The 19,928-nt window shown below is 42.0% G+C and overlaps 1 protein-coding gene across 1 annotated transcript in view; it reads left to right on the top strand.

Moving 5' to 3' along the window:
- ank2b (ankyrin 2b, neuronal) overlaps positions 1-19,928 on the top strand; it is a 90,023-nt gene that overhangs the window by 61,820 nt on the left and 8,275 nt on the right. The window contains 6 exon segments of the mRNA XM_079295340.1: positions 2,463-6,989; positions 7,559-7,636; positions 7,782-7,913; positions 8,033-8,182; positions 8,309-8,543; positions 9,059-9,119. Coding sequence (XP_079151466.1) covers positions 2,463-6,989; positions 7,559-7,636; positions 7,782-7,913; positions 8,033-8,182; positions 8,309-8,543; positions 9,059-9,119 — 5,183 coding nt within the window.

The following is a 19,928-nucleotide window of genomic DNA, read 5'->3' as shown; positions in this document are numbered from 1 at the left end:
AAACAAAGAGCAAACTAAAATATTTAACAAATATGAGGAAGTTAAACACATAATCCAAGAGACTGTGTGAAAATACAAATACAAGCTTATAGACCTATTATGGTCCAATCAAGAGCACGAGTAGATTGGACTATAATTAGATTTGTGTATTCCGTTAACTAGTTAATGTGTTCCTTAGATTGATTCTTCTGGAACAGAAGATACTATTCATACACTTGAGGATATTAGGGTGTGTATGATAATATTCTGAAACAGATTTAGGGGCAAATAAACAATAAATATAAAACATACTTCAAAGTGTTAAGCATGCTTACTTTCATATCTTATAATCACCAACAGTATACATAAACTACCTGGAGCAAAGGGCAAGGCAATGCGTACAGTCTGTGGATAGGCATGGCAAGGCAAGAAGCTGACACACATAAGTCAATGATAATAATATATGACAAGAGAATATGTACTGATTCTGTTATTTTGGTTATAAAACTGTAATATATACTGCTGTTAGATTGCTGCTCGAGTGCTCCGTTAACTCAGGTGGGTGGTGCATGCAGGAGGCTAAAGTGTTTTTATGTTTTTATCAGCAGTAAAGTTGTGTTGTTTTTAAAAGGTTAAACATCAAGAAATATGGACTGAAGAATAATATTTGATGAGATACAATTCTGTTGTGAATTTTGGAAATTGTTGAAGTTTTATGAAAATCTTTTTTCATAAATGTTGACTTTTGGACTTAAAAGTCACCATAAGAATACAACTGCAACATATTAATTAAATTGAATAGACACATGCAATTATCATCAGATATTGTGCTCTAGATGGGATTTTATAAGTCTTTTATAAGCCTTTGTATGTTAAGTGTGCAGCATAAATTGCCATGGCGGTCCACCCAAGTAAGAATTGAACCACCTTTGTAGGATTGTATATCCAGGCCTGAAGTTACCTCTCCAACCCCAAAACCTGCTTCGTAGTACAGGCCCTTGAACTCCAGCTGCTGTTACAGCCTTTCTCCTCCTAATAATGTCTTCATACTGCTGCTGCCTCTTGTGCCATGCTGTGCCAGGGTTGTGCTGGTACCTCTGTGTCATCCAAATTCCAGAAATGAGTTGCTCCTGCACATGTGCGCTTGGGCTCTGAGTTCCTGAAACCGGGTGCTAGTGATAGCGAGAGCACCAAGTTCCAGGAGATTAGAGTTTTAGTCCTCTAGTGCAGCTAAGAGCAGTAAGCCTCTTCACCCATTTTGAATCCTTCCCCTTCTACCCTGCTTGCTCTGTTCATGTAGTAATGTGCAAAATACTAAAATAGAAACAGGCAAATACAATTTACTTGAGCATTTAAATGAATGTTATATTAAAACAACTACTGTTGTGAACATACATGGATGACATGCTGCTGATTAAAATTGCATATGTGTAACAAAGGCATTATGCATATTTAATGTAGCGGTTACTGATACAGCATGTCACAGCAATTGTTTTGTAAATGGACCAAAAACCCACCACATTAATGAATGAAGGCATATTAACAAGCAGCCCTTGATCATGAGCACCTATCATCTACTAATTTCAGATTCAATCATTATACTTACTCCATTTACTCTTCACCAAGACCTCTCCATGAGCACTTCCCTTTGCTTTGCATGGAAATAACTTGCCTTACATAAATGTCTACATGTGTGCTTGTATGTCTGTATGATTCTATTTACCGTATGTATTCTATGTCGTGTTTATGAGAGTTAATTTCTTCTTTTGCTGATGTAAAAACCATTTGTAAATGGTTTTGTGCACAAATTTTTGTTATTTCACTTTTCATTATATAGCATTATCGTTCCATTTAAAATGTTTCGTTAAATATAAGGCTGAATGGAGGGCAAATGGATTAAAATATTACCCCTCCCTACCAAAGATTTTACTAGTATTCCAGAGATCCTCCTTCCGCATGGCAAAGCATCATATTTTGTATCACTGGCTTTCTTTGATAGACACAATTAGAAGTCAGAGTTGTTTTCAAGCCATTTTTGCCTGTTATCACATTGACATTTGTCATACATCCGAGCAATCTTGAGATGTCTTGATGTTGTTTCCTTTGTTTCCTTTGTTGTCCATATTTCTATTGTACCAGTTCGTTTGTTGGTTACATGGTTGTTCAATCATTTTTCAAGTTTTGTTCAATAGTTTTGTCTTGTGAGTGTGGGTGTGTCTGAGTGTATATGCAAGTTATTTCCTGCTCATATCCTTTTCCATCGGTATTATTTAGCCCTTGCTTTTCCACAGTTCCCCAGAGACATATGCCAGTATATGCCCAATTCCTCTGATACCCTGATGTAGAACCCTTTGTGAATTTGTTGTCCTATGATCCCTGCAATGTGCTCCAATCTTGTCCTGACAACATTCTCCAATGTCTGTCTCCTTTCATTTGAATTTTTGATTTCTTTATTCCTTACTTGTTCTTCTTCCATATGGAAGATGAAGAGACGCCGACATCAGTCCTGAAATCAGAGCTGATTCGAGAACCAGACCTTCTATTCGACGTGTCAGAGATGAAACAAGATTTGATCAAAATGACTGCCATCTTGACTGCAGACTCCACAGAGAAATCCCCTTCCTTAGGAAGGTCTGGTCTAGAGAAAGGGACTGAGGATGTTTCTGGAGAGCCGTTAGAAATAATGGAAAAGGACTTGGAGAAAGTCAAAGAGGACCTAGAAAAAGTCAGTGAGATACTGAGGAGTGGAACATATGAGGGTGAGGCAGCAGAGGAGGCAGCAAAAGCAGCTAGAATTGTCGAGGAGTGGGTTCTCCTCTCGGCCAGTGAGATAGAAGTGGCCAAAAGAATGGCAGCCTTAGAAACTCAAGAGCCAGTCTTACGTGAAAGCAGAGCTATCAGGGCTCCCAGACCTAAAGCAATAAAGGACAGCGGTGACCTTAAAGAATACCTCCTGGATGCACCAGTAAGCTGCAAAATAAAAGTTAAAAAAGAGCCAGCTGTCCACGAAGAATTCACTGATGTTGTACTACGCAAAGGTGCAAAGCCAACTACCCCAACCAAGGTGCATGACAAAACAGCTGCTAAGCCAGTCAGAAGGAAGGGCAAAGACCAGGGGCAGGCAGAAGAATCAACAGAGGCGGGTGCTCTTCTAAGTTTGCAGACTGGCCCAGCATCACCTGTATCCCCAGTTATTGAAGAAACTCCCATTGGGTCAATAAAGGATAAAGTCAAAGCCTTACAACAGAAAGTGGAGGCAGAGCAAAAGAGCAAAAAGGTCACTGGAAGCAAGGCCTCACAATTGCCTGTTATGAGCAAACCCTCTCCAAAAGCCAAAGAAAGCCCTAAATCAAAACAGGGTCCCCCGAAATCCCCCAAAGCCAAATCTGAAAAACTTGAGGAGACTATGTCAGTTAAAGAGCTTATGCAAGCATTCCAAACAGGACAGGACCCCTCAAAAAGAAAGTCTGGGCTATTCGAGCTCAAAACATCCTCTACGTCAAGATCGGAGAAAACCACAAGATCAGATACCATCCAGTCAAAATCCATGACCAAAGCAATAACCTCACGTGTCTCTCAACAACGAGAAGTATCTTTGGATTCCAAACCTTGCAAGAAAGAGACCACTCAGCAAGACAGAGAGATAGAAACCAAGTTAGTTCCTTCCGCTCATTCTGAGCTAACTGAAACTGCAGACTTTGGAAATGGTGGTCTTGATGATAGCTCTGACAGCTTAAAACATGAGGGTGTGGCAGACTCCCTAAGTGCCAGCTCTGGAGATGGTACCCCTCATTTGAGCTCTGAGGACAGTGACAAACACGAGGGTCTTGCCACTCCAGGCACAAGCCCAGAGAGTCTGTGTCTTTCTCCCAAAACTGGACAGCAGACCTCTACAACTTTGGCAGCAACTGGCACAACAGTCAAAAACGAATTTATAGACACAGAGAAGTCTGGACACTCTGGTGTAGGGACCACTAGTGACCAATGGTCTGCAGAATTGACTCGCCCTGTTTCTTCCAGCGAGGTTGCAGATGATCACACTGCAAGTGAGTCCATATCTGTTAGGAGGAATGAGTCTACGCCATCTAAACCTCAAAAGCTTACAAAGAGAATTTCAGAGACTGTAGAAACTTTTCTTAGCGACGAGAGCCCTGATCATCAGCTAGAATTGTCTTTAATTCGTTTTCCAGCCTCTAGATCCTCTTCTCAGCGTCATGAAAGCTTAGAGCTGCCTTTAAAACAAGACTCAGATTCTCTCAGTCCATTAGCTGACGAGTCTTTGACAATAAGCCACAGAGACTCTCTAGAGGGTAGTCCTCTCATGGAAGAAAACTCCTCCCATAAGTCCCCAGATTCCATTGAACCTAGCCCAACCAAGGAATCACCCCCTCATGACTCCTTAGAGAGCAGCCCTGTAGAGCAAAAAATCCACCCATCCTTCCAATCATCTATAGGTCCATTTAGTAAATCCTATAGCCATCCAGATCCCTCCAAAGCTACAGACTTTCCTCAAGATGCATTGCGCGGTAGGCTGCTTCGAGACCATGAGGCTAGTGCTGATGATGACAGTTTTGAGCAGACATCTCAGATGACAAGTTCCGGTAAGAGTCCCCTCTCCCCTGATACTCCCAGTTCTGAAGAGGTAAGTTATGAGGTAAACCCCAAACCCCCTGACTATACATTCCTTTCTGTCCCATCCAAACCGGCTGTCATCCCTGAAGACCAAGAAGAAGAGGATACCTCAGACAGCTATGAATCTAAAAGAAAAATCACTCCAGAGGAAGAGATGTTTAAAATGGCAGCCAAAATAAAAACATTTGAAGAAATGGATCAAGACGAGAGGAGCAAAAAGAACTCTAGAAAAGATTTGTTTCCCACAGCAAATGCCAAACTAGGGGATGACAGCTATGAAACAATAGAGCACACAAGTGAGAAGCTTTCGCAAAGTGAATGTGGGCTCAATAGACCCACTGAAGATTCAGAGTTAGCTCTTTTTGTTGATCCCCATATTAAAGTACAACCTCCCTCTCCTTTTTCAGCAGGTTTGCATGATGGACCCCACAGCAAAGAGGTCAAGAGCACAACAAGAACAGCCACTGTCAGTTCAGAGGGGCCTCACTCTGTCTCAGCCCAGCTGGAAACTGCACAGGAACAAAAAGTTCCACCATCTGTAAAAGTTGATGAAGACAGTACTGCCAAAAAGGCTCTGGTAACACCATACACTGAAAACAGGACTGATGAGCAAAAGGAGGAGAGTTTAAGGAAGTCAAAAGACAACAAAGGAGATGATAAGGATGGTGTTAGGCTAAAACAAGGTAGTAATGTAACAGATGAGGTAAAAGGAGATAAAAAGGAGCCTCCAAGAGCAGCGGAGGCTGGATGCAGTGCAGCTGTTGCCACGGGTCAAACAAAGGAAATGTTTAAACCGGAGGTCTGCATATATGATGACACAGAGGAGGATGATGAGATACTGGAGCCTCCCAGAACTGAGTCAAAAGGTGTCACTGCAAGGGTAGAAACTGATTCATGGTCTGCCATGCGGGAGGATGATGCCGCTTTTGCAGCTCGTGTAAAAGAGGAGGAACAGAAGATACTGAATCTGGTGGTGGACCGTCAGTCTCTGCAAGCAACTCCGGACACAACACCTGGTAGAACACCAACAGAAGAGAGCACCCCTACCAGTGAGCCCAACCCTTTTCTATTCCAAGAAGGGAAGCTTTTTGAGATGACCCGAAGTGGTGCTATTGACATGACTAAGAGGAGCTATGAGGAAGAGGGGGGTGGATTTGCCTTTTTCCAGATAGGTGAACAGCCTTTAGATGAGCCTCTCTTGGAAGAAAGTAGGAGATCAGCAGCAGAACCTGAAGTTGGCCTTAATCTAACACTAGAGGTTAAGACTGAGGAGACTGAGACAAAAGAAGCAACTGATTATCAGCTTCAGTCCCCACCCGAAGGTGATCAGCAAACCTCTAAAGCTGATGCCTCCAAATCTAAAATTCCTAAAATGGGCATTTCCGCTTCAGCCAAATCTACAAAGAAAGATCAGACATCTCCTGAAGGTCGAGACAAAAATGTGAACGAAGATTTAGACAAAAATTCCCCTGACCAAATGATTACAACTGTACAGACAGCCGAAACTACAGTCACTAGATCAGTTTACTCTGAGCAGGGCCAAGAGTCCTCTGATTCATCTCCAGAAGAACCAGAGTCAGTGATAGAAGCGCCCAAATCAACAGTCAAGTCAAAACAAAGTGCTCCCACGAGTGTTAAAAAGACTCCAGTCAAAACACAAGCTCAGTCTGCTCAACAAGGTCGGGGCAAATCCACAATTCCCACTCAATCTCATGCAACGTCCTCTTCAACCACTCTTAAAAAAGAGGCCTCCTTCATCTCTGAATCTAAATCAAGAATTCCCATTAAGGCTCCCAAGCCTGATTCTATTGTCAAACATGCTGGATCTACCCAAGACAAAAAGCTTAAGGTACCTGTGAAAAAGGATTCAAGAAGAAAATCTGAGACAGACACAGGTCCCTCTGTAGATATCAAAACCAAGACACCATCTTCCAAAGCCAAGAGCTTCTGTGAGGGTGACTCTACCAGGTCATCTGCTAAAAAAGAAAAAGGTCGCCCATTGAGTTCTGAGTCAGCAAAATCTAAAGGCTTCCAGTCCAGATTGCCAGTCAGAGGTAAAAGTGGTCATTCATCAACACTCACGAAAGAGAAAAGTGAGCCAAACAAACAGTCTATTGAGTTCTTTGAAGAGATAAGCGATGAAGCAGCAAAACTTGTGGCAAGATTGGCACAGGCAGAGACAGAGAAAGAACAAAAGGTTGCAGCCGCCAACTCAGATGATGAGAGCAGTGTCATTGATCCATCAATCATAGAAAGAGAAACTTTCCCTGAGATGCAGTTCCTGCCCTCAGGAGACGTCTTTCCCATTAGACCACTATGGGACAACCCTGTTGAGACACAGATGCAGCGAATCCGAGATGATAAAGTCCAAAGTCAAGGTATCCCCCCAGTTTAAGGGGCTATTCTCTATCTCTTGTGCCTCATTAGTACTCTGTAGCTGTAAAGGAGCTGCCTCTCTGTCTCTTGTAGTTAAGTCCCATTGTAGTTGAAGAATACATGTGGCTGTGTCTTTTGAGCTGTGGTTGTGTGTGTTGTGATGTCTGTCTTTCCCTCTATGTGTGCTGAAAATCTCAAGATTGACTTAAAGGCTTTATGGAACTTGTGAAAACAACATAACTAACTTTTAATCTAACTTTTTTAAACATTAAAGAGTAATTAATTATTGAAACAATCATATGTAATGTCATTTATTTTCTAATGATTGAAATGTATGTTTCTTAATCATAGTCCCACTAAGATCTATCACAATCATTCTTTACAGGCATATTATGTATTTGATCAAGGTTACAATTCTTTAATTTGATATCATGAATGAACAAAACAAACTGTTAGTACTACAAGATCAAGAAAGCCAGTGAAGATTTTTTTGAATACCATTTGTGAATGTGACTTGATTTGGTATATCTTGTGGCTCTGACTGCTCATGGCTGTCTGGTGGTATTTGCAGTAGATCCACAGGATGAGGCAGAGAGAAAAGAGCAACGGTTGGCCATTATAGCCGACCACCTGGGCTTCAGCTGGACTGGTGAGTCCCACCTTAGTAGCAGTGATCAAGCTATCAAACATACATCAGATATACAGTATTAGTGAATTTTTTGCAGGCCCAAAAGAAACACAACTTAAAAATTGTAATCATTAGAATAATAATTATATCTTCTTTTTGTTGTCAGAATTAGCACGAGAACTGGACTTCAGTGAGGAGAGGATCAACCTGATAAGGATTGAAAACCCAAACTCACTGCAAGACCAAAGCCATGCCCTTTTGAAAGTCTGGGCTGAGAGGGAGGAAAAGCATTCCACAGGTTCGTGAAAAGTTTGGGTAAATATTTCGAATAACTGTTGTTTTTTTAAACAAGAACAAAATCGAAGCTCTTGTTAAAATTTAAAATGGAACTTTGAAGTCAGTTTTCTGTTTCAACAGAAGCAACACTGATCAAAAGACTGACTAAGATCAACCGAATGGACATAGTTCACCTCATTGAAACTAAGATAATCAAATCCACTCAGGAGGAGACATCATCACCTACATATGCAGAAATTGAGCGGACCATAGCATTGGATCATAGTGAAGGTACACAAGCCGATGTTAACTTGAAGCAGACTGATGATGAGGTTGTAATTTAGTCTGTGTAGAATTTCTTTTTTACCAAACAGTTATATCAACCCTTTTGCATGCCTGCACTGTATCCTTTGTCAGGTTTCTCTGCCCTTCATGAAGACATTGACAGCCCCAGGCCAGGCAGGCGTACAGAGACTGCACGTAGGACTCCAGGTTCAGGACTAGAGGTACCCATGGTGTCGGCAGAGGACCTGTCCTCCAGTTTGTCATCCCTTCACGAGACAATTGGACAACCAGAAACAGATTCCAAAGCAACTGGCCTTGTTAGAAATGCCCAGAAAGAGAAACTACAACAAGAGATGGAAACACCATAGTAAGTTACATGGACAGTTCAATTCATGTTACCATAGCTATAGTCTTTTTATGTATCTACAAGCATGGATACAGGTTGCACTTTACCTCAGATTGCTGAATGACCTAACAAACAAACATCCAGAGAGAAAAGTACAACTGCTGACTTTATTTTGCAAGCAATAGTTAATTAGTTAATCCACTGTAACACATACTACAGCTCAAAAACCTACATGCAAATGTCAACATTGGTCAGTTTAGATACTTTTTGGTGTGATTATTACTCAAAAGAAGCATTTCAGATTTTTCTTGAAAGACCTTTTTTCTTCCTTTCAATAAAAATGATTCATAATAATTTGAAAAAGAGACGACTTTTTAGATTCAATTGGACTTTATGTGATTTAAGTTGATATTTGGTGGAATATGTATTGATATATTATGACAAAGAATACTGAGAAGATGTAAGACTTATCAGCTTTTATTTATTTATCAATTCATCAGCTATCCTGTGACTGAATATGCATTTTTTTTTCACAGCTCATCACATAGAGTATATGAGGAATTGACAGACACGGTACACACAGGCAATATTAAACAAGTAAGTCCTTTCTTCACATTGTATCTCACCTCTCCCTACAACCTCCGATCCCATGTGATAGACCCTGTGTTCAAAGGGGGACATGCCATGTTAGGCACCCAGATTATCCCACCGCCTTACCCCACTATTGAACCATGTGATGATGAGGGGGGTGCTGGTGGAGCAGAGGGGGGAGAAGAGTGGAGCTTGGAGTGTCTACAAACCACCAATTCTGAATACAATGCTGATTATTTGTCACCATGGCGAGAGTCATCAAATAGTTCTCGAACAGGTGTATGCAAGAGTCGACCATTGTCTATGACCGACTTTGGGGATAGCTTGATTGAGTGTGATCAAGCTGAGCAAGACTTCAGGAAACTGTCTATGGAGCTTATGGAAACCGATGAGGTCCCTGAAAAGATTTGCTCAACAAAACAACCTACAAGTGAACTGCCTACTCAGCCTACTTCGGTGCCTCCGTCTGGTTCCACTAATGCTATGACAGAATCCATGCTGACCAAACAAATGGCCAGAAAACACATGGATGAAGTTTCAAATCGACTCTATAAAGTCTTGTATGGATATGATTTTGAGTTGATGGATTCAGATAATGAGGATTTGTCCGTGGTGCCTATGGATGCATCCTCTGAAGATGCAATTCAGGATGGAGTCCGGAAAGATGAGGTTGATGGAGCTGCTAGACACATAAATATTGATGAAAATGTTTCAAACTCTTTGATTGAGATTGATGTTTCCCATGTCTCAATTTCAAGCGACCTCAATGTCAAATCCCATAATGGCATGAATCGAATCGACACTGCCACTCAGGAATTAGCAGGTCCCTCTGATGTCAGTTGTACCACTCCAGGTTTAATGTCTCAAAAACCAGAGCTCTTCCTTCAGGTGTCACATGACTCAAATTATGAACAGCTAGATGTCCATTCAGTAGATAATGCTATGCCAGGTATACCAGGAGCAGAATACAGCTTTGAGAAAACACTGTCATTCAGACGGAATGAAAATGAGTTTGTGGTCTCTGTAGAGTCTACACCTGAGATCAAAGCATCCAGATCCTGTTTTCCAGAATCCACATGTGAGACCATTTGTGAACATTGTAGCTTAGTTTATGATAGATCATCTTCACCCGAATGTGTGACTGATGCAGAAATATTACTGACAGAGAGTAGGGCCGCATCACCTGAATCAGCATCGTCACTAAATGAGCTGAATGTTCTTGCACACGATTCTCCAATACCTCAGTTTAGGCCTTTGTCTCCCCTACCGCTGCCTATTTTTCCATGGGAAAGTGATGATGTTGGGGCTTCTGCCCCAGTGCAACCATTACTGAGTGCGCCAAATACTTATATGCACTTAACATCAGAAGCAGAGGAAAGGCCTTTGACACCAATGGTTTCAAACAAAAGACCATTTGGAAGGCAAGTATCACTTGGCAGCGATATAGCTTCATCACCTGCTGCAGCTGCAGATGCTGGAGATGAATCTGAATCTGTTTTACCTGTTGTCAGTCATAGGTCACCCTCCCCTGAATCAATTGAATTTGTAGAGATAGCTGATCATAGAAGAAAATATACTGAACCATTGGTATCTGATACACAGAAAAAATCACCAACACCAGTGGAAACAGTATCTAAGGATGATGATGATTGGGTCATCTTGTCTATGTCTGATATTGAGGGAAGACCACTTTCACCAGAGTCAGTGCCTGGCCATAGACCAATGACTCCACAGTCAGCAATTTTAGACATTAGAGCATCCTCTCTTGAATCAGAGACATTCAATGAGTGTCTCTCCCCAGATTGTCCCATGCCACAATTTACGCTGTCTGTGCATCATGCTGTTACTAAAAATGATCATTTATTATCACCAGACTCTGTTTTGTCAGATACAGAGTGTAAGGACATGCCATTGCTATCATCTTTTGAGAATAGGGCTTTATCTCCTTGTTTAAGTAGTTCTGTAAGTGATTATGGGTCTAATCTGGTAACTGGCCTGCCTCTTGAGGAAGACATGACACTTGAACTGGCACAACCTGCAATTATTGTGGAAGAGGCATGTGCTGAAAAGCAGTTTAAAACAAAAACAAGCATTACCATTGATCTAGAAAAATCCAAAACTCAAGAAAAATGTTCAATCAATATTTTGTCACAATCTGAGGACAATCCTATGAAATATAATGAAAATGAAGGTCCCACGATACAAACAGTTGTACCTAAAGGCAGTCAGTCTGACCAAATAATTGTCACGCCACCAGCGGGAGTTGAAGTCTTGTCAACTAAAATTACAGAAAAATTATCTCATGAGTTGTTTGATGAGGGAAATTTAAAGCAGGAAATTTACAATCCTTTAACTGGAAAGACAAAGTCTAAGAAATCAGTCAAAACTGATCATGAACCTGTGCAGAATGATACAAAATATCTAAAAGAATCACCTGAGTTTATGGTTACATATGTAGCCCCACAAGGATCTGTTAAAACTCTATCACCTCCAGAAACTGCATCTGATGACCTACCATTCTCATTGGCATTGAATAGAAATTCCCCTGAAGATCAGCAGTTTCAACGAGAATCAGTTTCTACACCTCAGCATCATATACATTTATCCTTAAATGAATATCCAGTGCCAGTGTACAGTTTAGCATATGGTGCAGAACTGCGGAAGCTCATCGCTCAAATGCTTGACCCACAGTATGTAGGAGTGAATAAACCAGGAGTGCTTCAGTTTGCTGAAACAAGAACAGAGTCTTATCAGACAAGGTCAGATGCAACCGCTGAATATAAAGCTGCTGGTTTGCAATCCCAAAATTACCAAAGATCACTTTCATTTGATTCTGAAGCACAATATAGACCCATGACACCGCAATCACTGGATACACTTAGACCAGATTCCTCCCACTCAGGGAGATCTGTGGATAGTCAGCAAGCTTTAATGCCAGATTCCCCTATACCTATGTACTTTTCCTCTTTCTCTGGATCATCCCAAGTTTATCACAGATCAATGTCAACAGAGTCAATATGGTCAGATCTGGATCTGGAGACTGATTTAAACATTTCATTTCATATCGAGGACAGACCAGCGTCTACTGATTCAGTAACATCTGTTAACATATACAGGGCACTATCACCTGAGTCACCCATTCCTGTGTTTGGACAGGGTTTACCAGAATTTGTTGCTGGGGCCACAATGGCAGTATCCTCGTCACCCTTTTTAGTTGGTTCAAATTTAGAGTATGGGGCTATGTATCTGTCACAACTGTGCCCTGAAATTAGACCATCCTCACCTGATTCAGTTTCTGGAGATGACTATAGAGGTGACTTGCCAATACCAGAATTCAAAACAGGTCTGACTGAATCAATTCCAGTCATTGGTCATAGATCATCCTCTCCTATGTCTGTGGTTTCTGAAGTCGAACATACACATTCAAGTATTTGCGAACAGATATCTGGCACACCGGAATCACAAGTATTGGAGACCACAGGGAGACCATTTGGTGGTAGTAGTCAAATTGTACCTCTTAAAGCAATAAGGGTACCAGTATATAGACTTGTTTATGATGCTGAACTTTGGAAGCTTAATTCTCAAATACATGATCCTCACTTTGTTGGGGAGACTTTTTGCAGTAAAACCGGTGTATTTGAGTATGCTGGAACAAGAATTGAGTATGTCCTGGACGATTCAGGTGTGAAAGAGGGAGAGTTAGAGGGTGGTGGGAAATTGGACATTGTAGATTCCTCTGATGCAGATGTTCTACAAACAATGCAAACAAAGATTGAGAAGGAAGAGAGCCCAGTGTCAGACTACAGGCCTTTATCACCTGGGGCACTGATAACTGAATCAGCTGTTTCCATGCTTGAAGAAAAGCAATCGGAAAAGACTGGTGCAACAATTAGACCAAACCAGCTGATATGTCAACTACATGACCCACATTATGTAGGAGAAGCCTTTGTAAGTAGAGTGTTTGAATATGAGGAGACAAGTAAAAACTACATTCCCCTTGATTCACATGCAAGAGAGACAGGTAGGGCAATGTCACCTGGTCTTGGGGCAGAATATAAATCTTCCTCCCCCAAGGGCCTGATGTTACTGAGTGTTCTGAGGCCTGATTTGCAGGAGACAGGAAACTCTGTAGATGAGTATAGACCTTTGTGTCCAGATTCACGAATTCCCCAACCTTCTTTCTCGCTTTTTGAATCTCCACTGGAAAATCCCAGGGCACCGTCTTCCAAACCGATGTCAGATACAGAACTTGAGCAATTTGATGCTGCTTTAATTACTGAGTCGAGGTCATCATCTCCTAAATCAGAAGAGCGACGGGCCCTGTCTCCGGATACACCTGTACCTCAATTCATGGCAAGAGTCAAATGTTTTCCGTTGTTTGGTGGGTTTAGGTCAGCATGCCCTGAATCAGATACATCAGATGTTGAGTATGGACCTTTATCTAATTCCCAACCTGGTACTGAAGATAGACCAGAGTCTCCAGAGTCATTAGAACTAGAGCTAAAGGAGAGACTTCTGACACCTGATTCTGAATCAGAGTATAGGCCTTTCTCACTGATGTTAATGTCAAATTTCAGATCATCCTCTCCTGAATCAACTGGCTCTCTGAATGATTACACAGCTCTTTCGCCAGACTCACCCATTCCTGAATTTACACAGGCACTACAAGAGTCCGCCATATCACATATGGAGTTAAGGTCTTGTTCACCTGAATCAGTGTTGTCCGACTTTGATGAGGAAATTGAGTCATCTTTCCCAATTGTCCTGGAAGATCGATCTTCTCCTGAGTCCTTGGCATCTCTGAGTAAATACAGAAGACTTTCACCTGATTCCCCTGTACCTGATTTCAGTCAGGCTTTGCTAGAGACTGATCCTGAGTTCAATGCTTACAGGTCATGGTCACCTGAATCAGAGTCTTCAGAACTCGAATATTGTCCTTTGATTTCACAGATGTTTGATTTTGAGGACAGAGCAGAATCCTGTCAATCAGGGGTGTCTGACTCTGATCTTAGATTTTTGTCTCCCGACTCTCCCCTACCACAGTACACCATGAGTGTACCCACTGTGTTGGGAGTAAGATATAGAGCCACTTCACTTGAATCAGTATATTCAGATGAGGATTTAGAAACAGATTTGAGTATCCCTTGGCTTTTTGAGGACAGAGCCAGATCTCCTGGTTCAAGGGCATCCAACGATGAATTTAGACCTCTTTCGCCAGACTCACCCATTCCTGAATTTACGCAGGCACTACAAGAGTCCGCCATATCACATATGGAGTTACGGTCTTGTTCACCTGAATCAGTGTTGTCCGACTTTGATGAGGAAATTGAGTCATCTTTCCCAATTGTCCTGGAAGATCGATCTTCCCCTGAGTCCTTGCCATCTCTGAGTAAATACAGAAGACTTTCACCTGATTCCCCTGTACCTGATTTCAGTCAGGCTTTGCTAGAGACTGATCCTGAGTTCAATGCTTACAGGTCATGGTCACCTGAATCAGAGTCTTCAGAACTCGAATATTGTCCATTGATTTCACAGATGTTTGATTTTGAGAACAGAGCAGAATCCTGTCAATCAGGGGTGTCTGACTCTGATCTTAGATGTTTGTCTCCTTACTCTCCCCTACCACAGTACACCATGAGTGTACCCACTGTGTTGGGAGTAAGATATAGAGCCACTTCACTTGAATCAGTATATTCAGATGAGGATTTAGAAACAGATTTGAGTATCCCTTGGCTTTTTGAGGACAGAGCCACATCTCCTGGTTCAAGGGCATCCAACGATGAATTTAGACCTCTTTCGCCAGACTCACCCATTCCTGAATTTACACAGGCACTACAAGAGTCCGCCATATCACATATGGAGTTACGGTCTTGTTCACCTGAATCAGTGTTGTCCGACTTTGATGAGGAAATTGAGTCATCTTTCCCAATTGTCCTGGAAGATCGATCTTCTCCTGGGTCCTTGGCATCTCTGAGTAAATACAGAAGACTTTCACCTGATTCCCCTGTACCTGATTTCAGTCAGGCTTTGCTAGAGACTGATCCTGAGTTCAATGCTTACAGGTCATGGTCACCTGAATCAGAGTCTTCAGAACTCGAATATTGTCCTTTGATTTCACAGATGTTTGATTTTGAGGACAGCGCAGAATCCTGTCAATCAGGGGTGTCTGACTCTGATCTTAGATTTTTGTCTCCCGACTCTCCCCTACCTCAGTACACCATGAGTGTACACACTGTGTTAGCAGTAAGATATCGAGCCACTTCACTTGAATCAGTATATTCAGATGAGGATTTAGAAACAGATTTGAGTATCCCTTGGCTTTTTGAGGACAGAGCCACATCTCCTGGTTCAAGGGCATCCAACGATGAATTTAGACCTCTTTCGCCAGACTCACCCATTCCTGAATTTACACAGGCACTACAAGAGTCCGCCATATCACATATGGAGTTACGGTCTTGTTCACCTGAATCAGTGTTGTCCGACTTTGATGAGGAAATTGAGTCATCTTTCCCAATTGTCCTGGAAGATCGATCTTCCCCTGAGTCCTTGGCATCTCTGAGTAAATACAGAAGACTTTCACCTGATTCCCCTGTACCTGATTTCAGTCAGGCTTTGCTAGAGACTGATCCTGAGTTCAATGCTTACAGGTCATGGTCACCTGAATCAGAGTCTTCAGAACTCGAATATTGTCCTTTGATTTCACAGATGTTTGATTTTGAGGACAGTGCAGAATCCTGTCAATCAGGGGTGTCTGACTCTGATCTTAGATTTTTGTCTCCCGACTCTCCCCTACCTCAGTACACCATGAGTGTACACACTGTGTTAGCAGTAAGATATCGAGCCACTTCACTTGAATCAGTATATTCAGATGAGGATTTAGAAACAGATTTGAGTATCCCTTGGCTTTTTGAGGACAGAGCCACATCTCCTGGTTCAAGGGCATCCAACGATGAATTTAGACCTCTTTCGCCAGACTCACCCATTCCTGAATTTACACAGGCACTACAAGAGTCCGCCATATCACATATGGAGTTACGGTCTTGTTCACCTGAATCAGTGTTGTCCGACTTTGATGAGGAAATTGAGTCATCTTTCCCAATTGTCCTGGAAGATCGATCTTCCCCTGAGTCCTTGGCATCTCTGAGTAAATACAGAAGACTTTCACCTGATTCCCCTGTACCTGATTTCAGTCAGGCTTTGCTAGAGACTGATCCTGAGTTCAATGCTTACAGGTCATGGTCACCTGAATCAGAGTCTTCAGAACTCGAATATTGTCCTTTGATTTCACAGATGTTTGATTTTGAGAACAGAGCAGAATCCTGTCAATCAGGGGTGTCTGACTCTGATCTTAGATGTTTTTCTCCTTACTCTCCCCTACCACAGTACACCATGAGTGTACCCACTGTGTTGGGAGTAAGATATAGAGCCACTTCACTTGAATCAGTATATTCAGATGAGGATTTAGAAACAGATTTGAGTATCCCTTGGCTTTTTGAGGACAGAGCCACATCTCCTGGTTCAAGGGCATCCAACGATGAATTTAGACCTCTTTCGCCAGACTCACCCATTCCTGAATTTACACAGGCACTACAAGAGTCCGCCATATCACATATGGAGTTACGGTCTTGTTCACCTGAATCAGTGTTGTCCGACTTTGATGAGGAAATTGAGTCATCTTTCCCAATTGTCCTGGAAGATCGATCTTCCCCTGAGTCCTTGGCATCTCTGAGTAAATACAGAAGACTTTCACCTGATTCCCCTGTACCTGATTTCAGTCAGGCTTTGCTAGAGACTGATCCTGAGTTCAATGCTTACAGGTCATGGTCACCTGAATCAGAGTCTTCAGAACTCGAATATTGTCCTTTGATTTCACAGATGTTTGATTTTGAGAACAGAGCAGAATCCTGTCAATCAGGGGTGTCTGACTCTGATCTTAGATGTTTTTCTCCTTACTCTCCCCTACCACAGTACACCATGAGTGTACCCACTGTGTTGGGAGTAAGATATAGAGCCACTTCACTTGAATCAGTATATTCAGATGAGGATTTAGAAACAGATTTGAGTATCCCTTGGCTTTTTGAGGACAGAGCCACATCTCCTGGTTCAAGGGCATCCAACGATGAATTTAGACCTCTTTCGCCAGACTCACCCATTCCTGAATTTACACAGGCACTACAAGAGTCCGCCATATCACATATGGAGTTACGGTCTTGTTCACCTGAATCAGTGTTGTCCGACTTTGATGAGGAAATTGAGTCATCTTTCCCAATTGTCCTGGAAGATCGATCTTCCCCTGAGTCCTTGGCATCTCTGAGTAAATACAGAAGACTTTCACCTGATTCCCCTGTACCTGATTTCAGTCAGGCTTTGCTAGAGACTGATCCTGAGTTCAATGCTTACAGGTCATGGTCACCTGAATCAGAGTCTTCAGAACTCGAATATTGTCCTTTGATTTCACAGATGTTTGATTTTGAGGACAGAGCAGAATCCTGTCAATCAGGGGTGTCTGACTCTGATCTTAGATTTTTGTCTCCCGACTCTCCCCTACCTCAGTACACCATGAGTGTACACACTGTGTTAGCAGTAAGATATCGAGCCACTTCACTTGAATCAGTATATTCAGATGAGGATTTAGAAAAAGATTTGAGTATCCCTTGGCTTTTTGAGGACAGAGCCACATCTCCTGGTTCAAGGGCATCCAATGATGAATTTAGACCTCTTTCACCAGACTCACCCATTCCTGAATTTACACAGGCACTACAAGAGTCCGCCATATCACATATGGAGTTAAGGTCTTGTTCACCTGAATCGGTGTTGTCCGACTTTGATGAGGAAATTGAGTCATCTTTCCCAATTGTCCTGGAAGATCGATCTTCTCCTGAGTCCTTGGCATCTCTGAGTAAATACAGAAGACTTTCACCTGATTCCCCTGTACCTGACTTCAGTCAGGCTTTGCTAGAGACTGATCCTGAGTTCGATGCTTACAGTTCATGGTCACCTGAATCAGAGTCTTCAGAAGTCGAATATTGTCCTTTGATTTCACAGATGTGTGATTTTGAGAACAGAGCAGAATCCTGTCAATCAGGGGTGTCTGACTCTGATCTTAGATGTTTGTCTCCTGACTCTCCCCTACCACAGTACACCATGAGTGTACCCACTGTGTTGGGAGTAAGATATAGAGCCACTTCACTTGAATCAGTATATTCAGATGAGGATTTAGAAACAGATTTGAGTATGCCTTGGCTTTTTGAGGACAGAGCCACATCTCCTGGTTCAAGGGCATCCAACGATGAATTTAGACCTCTTTCGCCAGACTCACCCATTCCTGAATTTACACAGGCACTACAAGAGTCCGCCATATCACATATTTATGGACATAAGTCAGCATCCCCTGAGTCAACCTGTTCAGATGTGGAATACATTGTTTTAAGTATTGAATCATTCGTTTATGACATCAGACCCTCTTCACCAGGCTCAGGATCATCTGGAGATGAATACCAGGCTCTACCACCAGACTCACCCATACCTGAATACAGGCCAGTTGTGCCTGACCGTGTTATTGGGATTGCTGGCTGTAGATCACCCTCCACTGAATCCTCTGAATCAGATATTGAGTATGCTTTGAGTGAGTTATTAATGTCTTTGAATTATGGTGTAGATGATAGACCAAATTCTCCCAAATCAGTAGGATCAGAAATACAAGAGAGGCCACAATCGGTTGAAGCGATACCAGAATACAAACCCTTGTCTAGTGTGGCATTGACGTTACTTGGAAACATACGATCAGTGTCTCCAGAATCTACTCAATCACTTGATGAACACAAGAGGTTTTCTCCAGACCCACCCCTTCCTTGGTTTACACAAAATGTTCTCAAGACTACAGCAGAAGTAACACACACCAGGCGTTCTTTCCGAGATTCAATATTGTCAGATGTAGACTATACTTTGACTTCATACGACACAGAAGTCACTGACATGAGACCACTATCACCTCATTCAGAGAGATCAGATGATGAACGTAAACCCCTGCCATCTGAATCGCCAATACCTGATTTTACAAAGACATTTGTAGAAAATATGACTGTGAGAGATATATCACCCACTGAATTTTCAGGTTCAGATGATTTGTCACAATCTTTAGACCTGTTTGGTGCAGATGAAAGGTCATCACAAAAGTATTTTGAATCAGATAAGGAAGAATTACTCTTGCCAACCAAATCATCAATACCTGAATTAAAAGTTCCAACTGCCAATGATGCAACCATCAATAGCACTGTTTTATCAACAACAATGGCACCTACCTTACCTGAGGAATCAGCGGTAATCTTAGCTAAATATAATCTAATTCATGATGCAGAGCTGTGGAAGCTAATTTCTCAAGCACATGATCCTCAGTACGAGGGAGAAACTTTCAGCAGTAAAACAGGATTCATGCAATTAATTGCCAACACAATAGAACATGAGAGGAGTTGTCAAGATGATGATCAAGATACTAAAGTAAAAGATAAAAATGAGCATGATGTCAAAAAAACACCTTTTGAGGAAACCTATAAATTTACTTCAACAGACACAGCCAAAGCTGATGATGGCTATCTTTGCACTTCAAGTGTACAAGTCATATCTGATGGACCTGTTTCAGAGTCATCTCTACCAGTGATTGAACACATTGTGTTGTCAGGGGCAGCTCCATACAGACAGGCTAAGTATACATTTAAAATACCTGTCCCTGAGGCACAAAATGAGTCTGATGGTGGTTGGGTGGTAGTATCAGTATCTCCCACAGAGGATGATGATCTATGCTATTCACCAGAATCT

This window comes from Melanostigma gelatinosum (genome assembly GCF_949748355.1).
Source record: "Melanostigma gelatinosum genome assembly, chromosome: 23".
In the NCBI taxonomy this organism is placed as follows: Eukaryota; Metazoa; Chordata; class Actinopteri; order Perciformes; family Zoarcidae; genus Melanostigma; species Melanostigma gelatinosum.
Note: the sequence above shows the minus strand (reverse complement) of the source record. Positions and strands in the feature narration are given on the sequence as shown.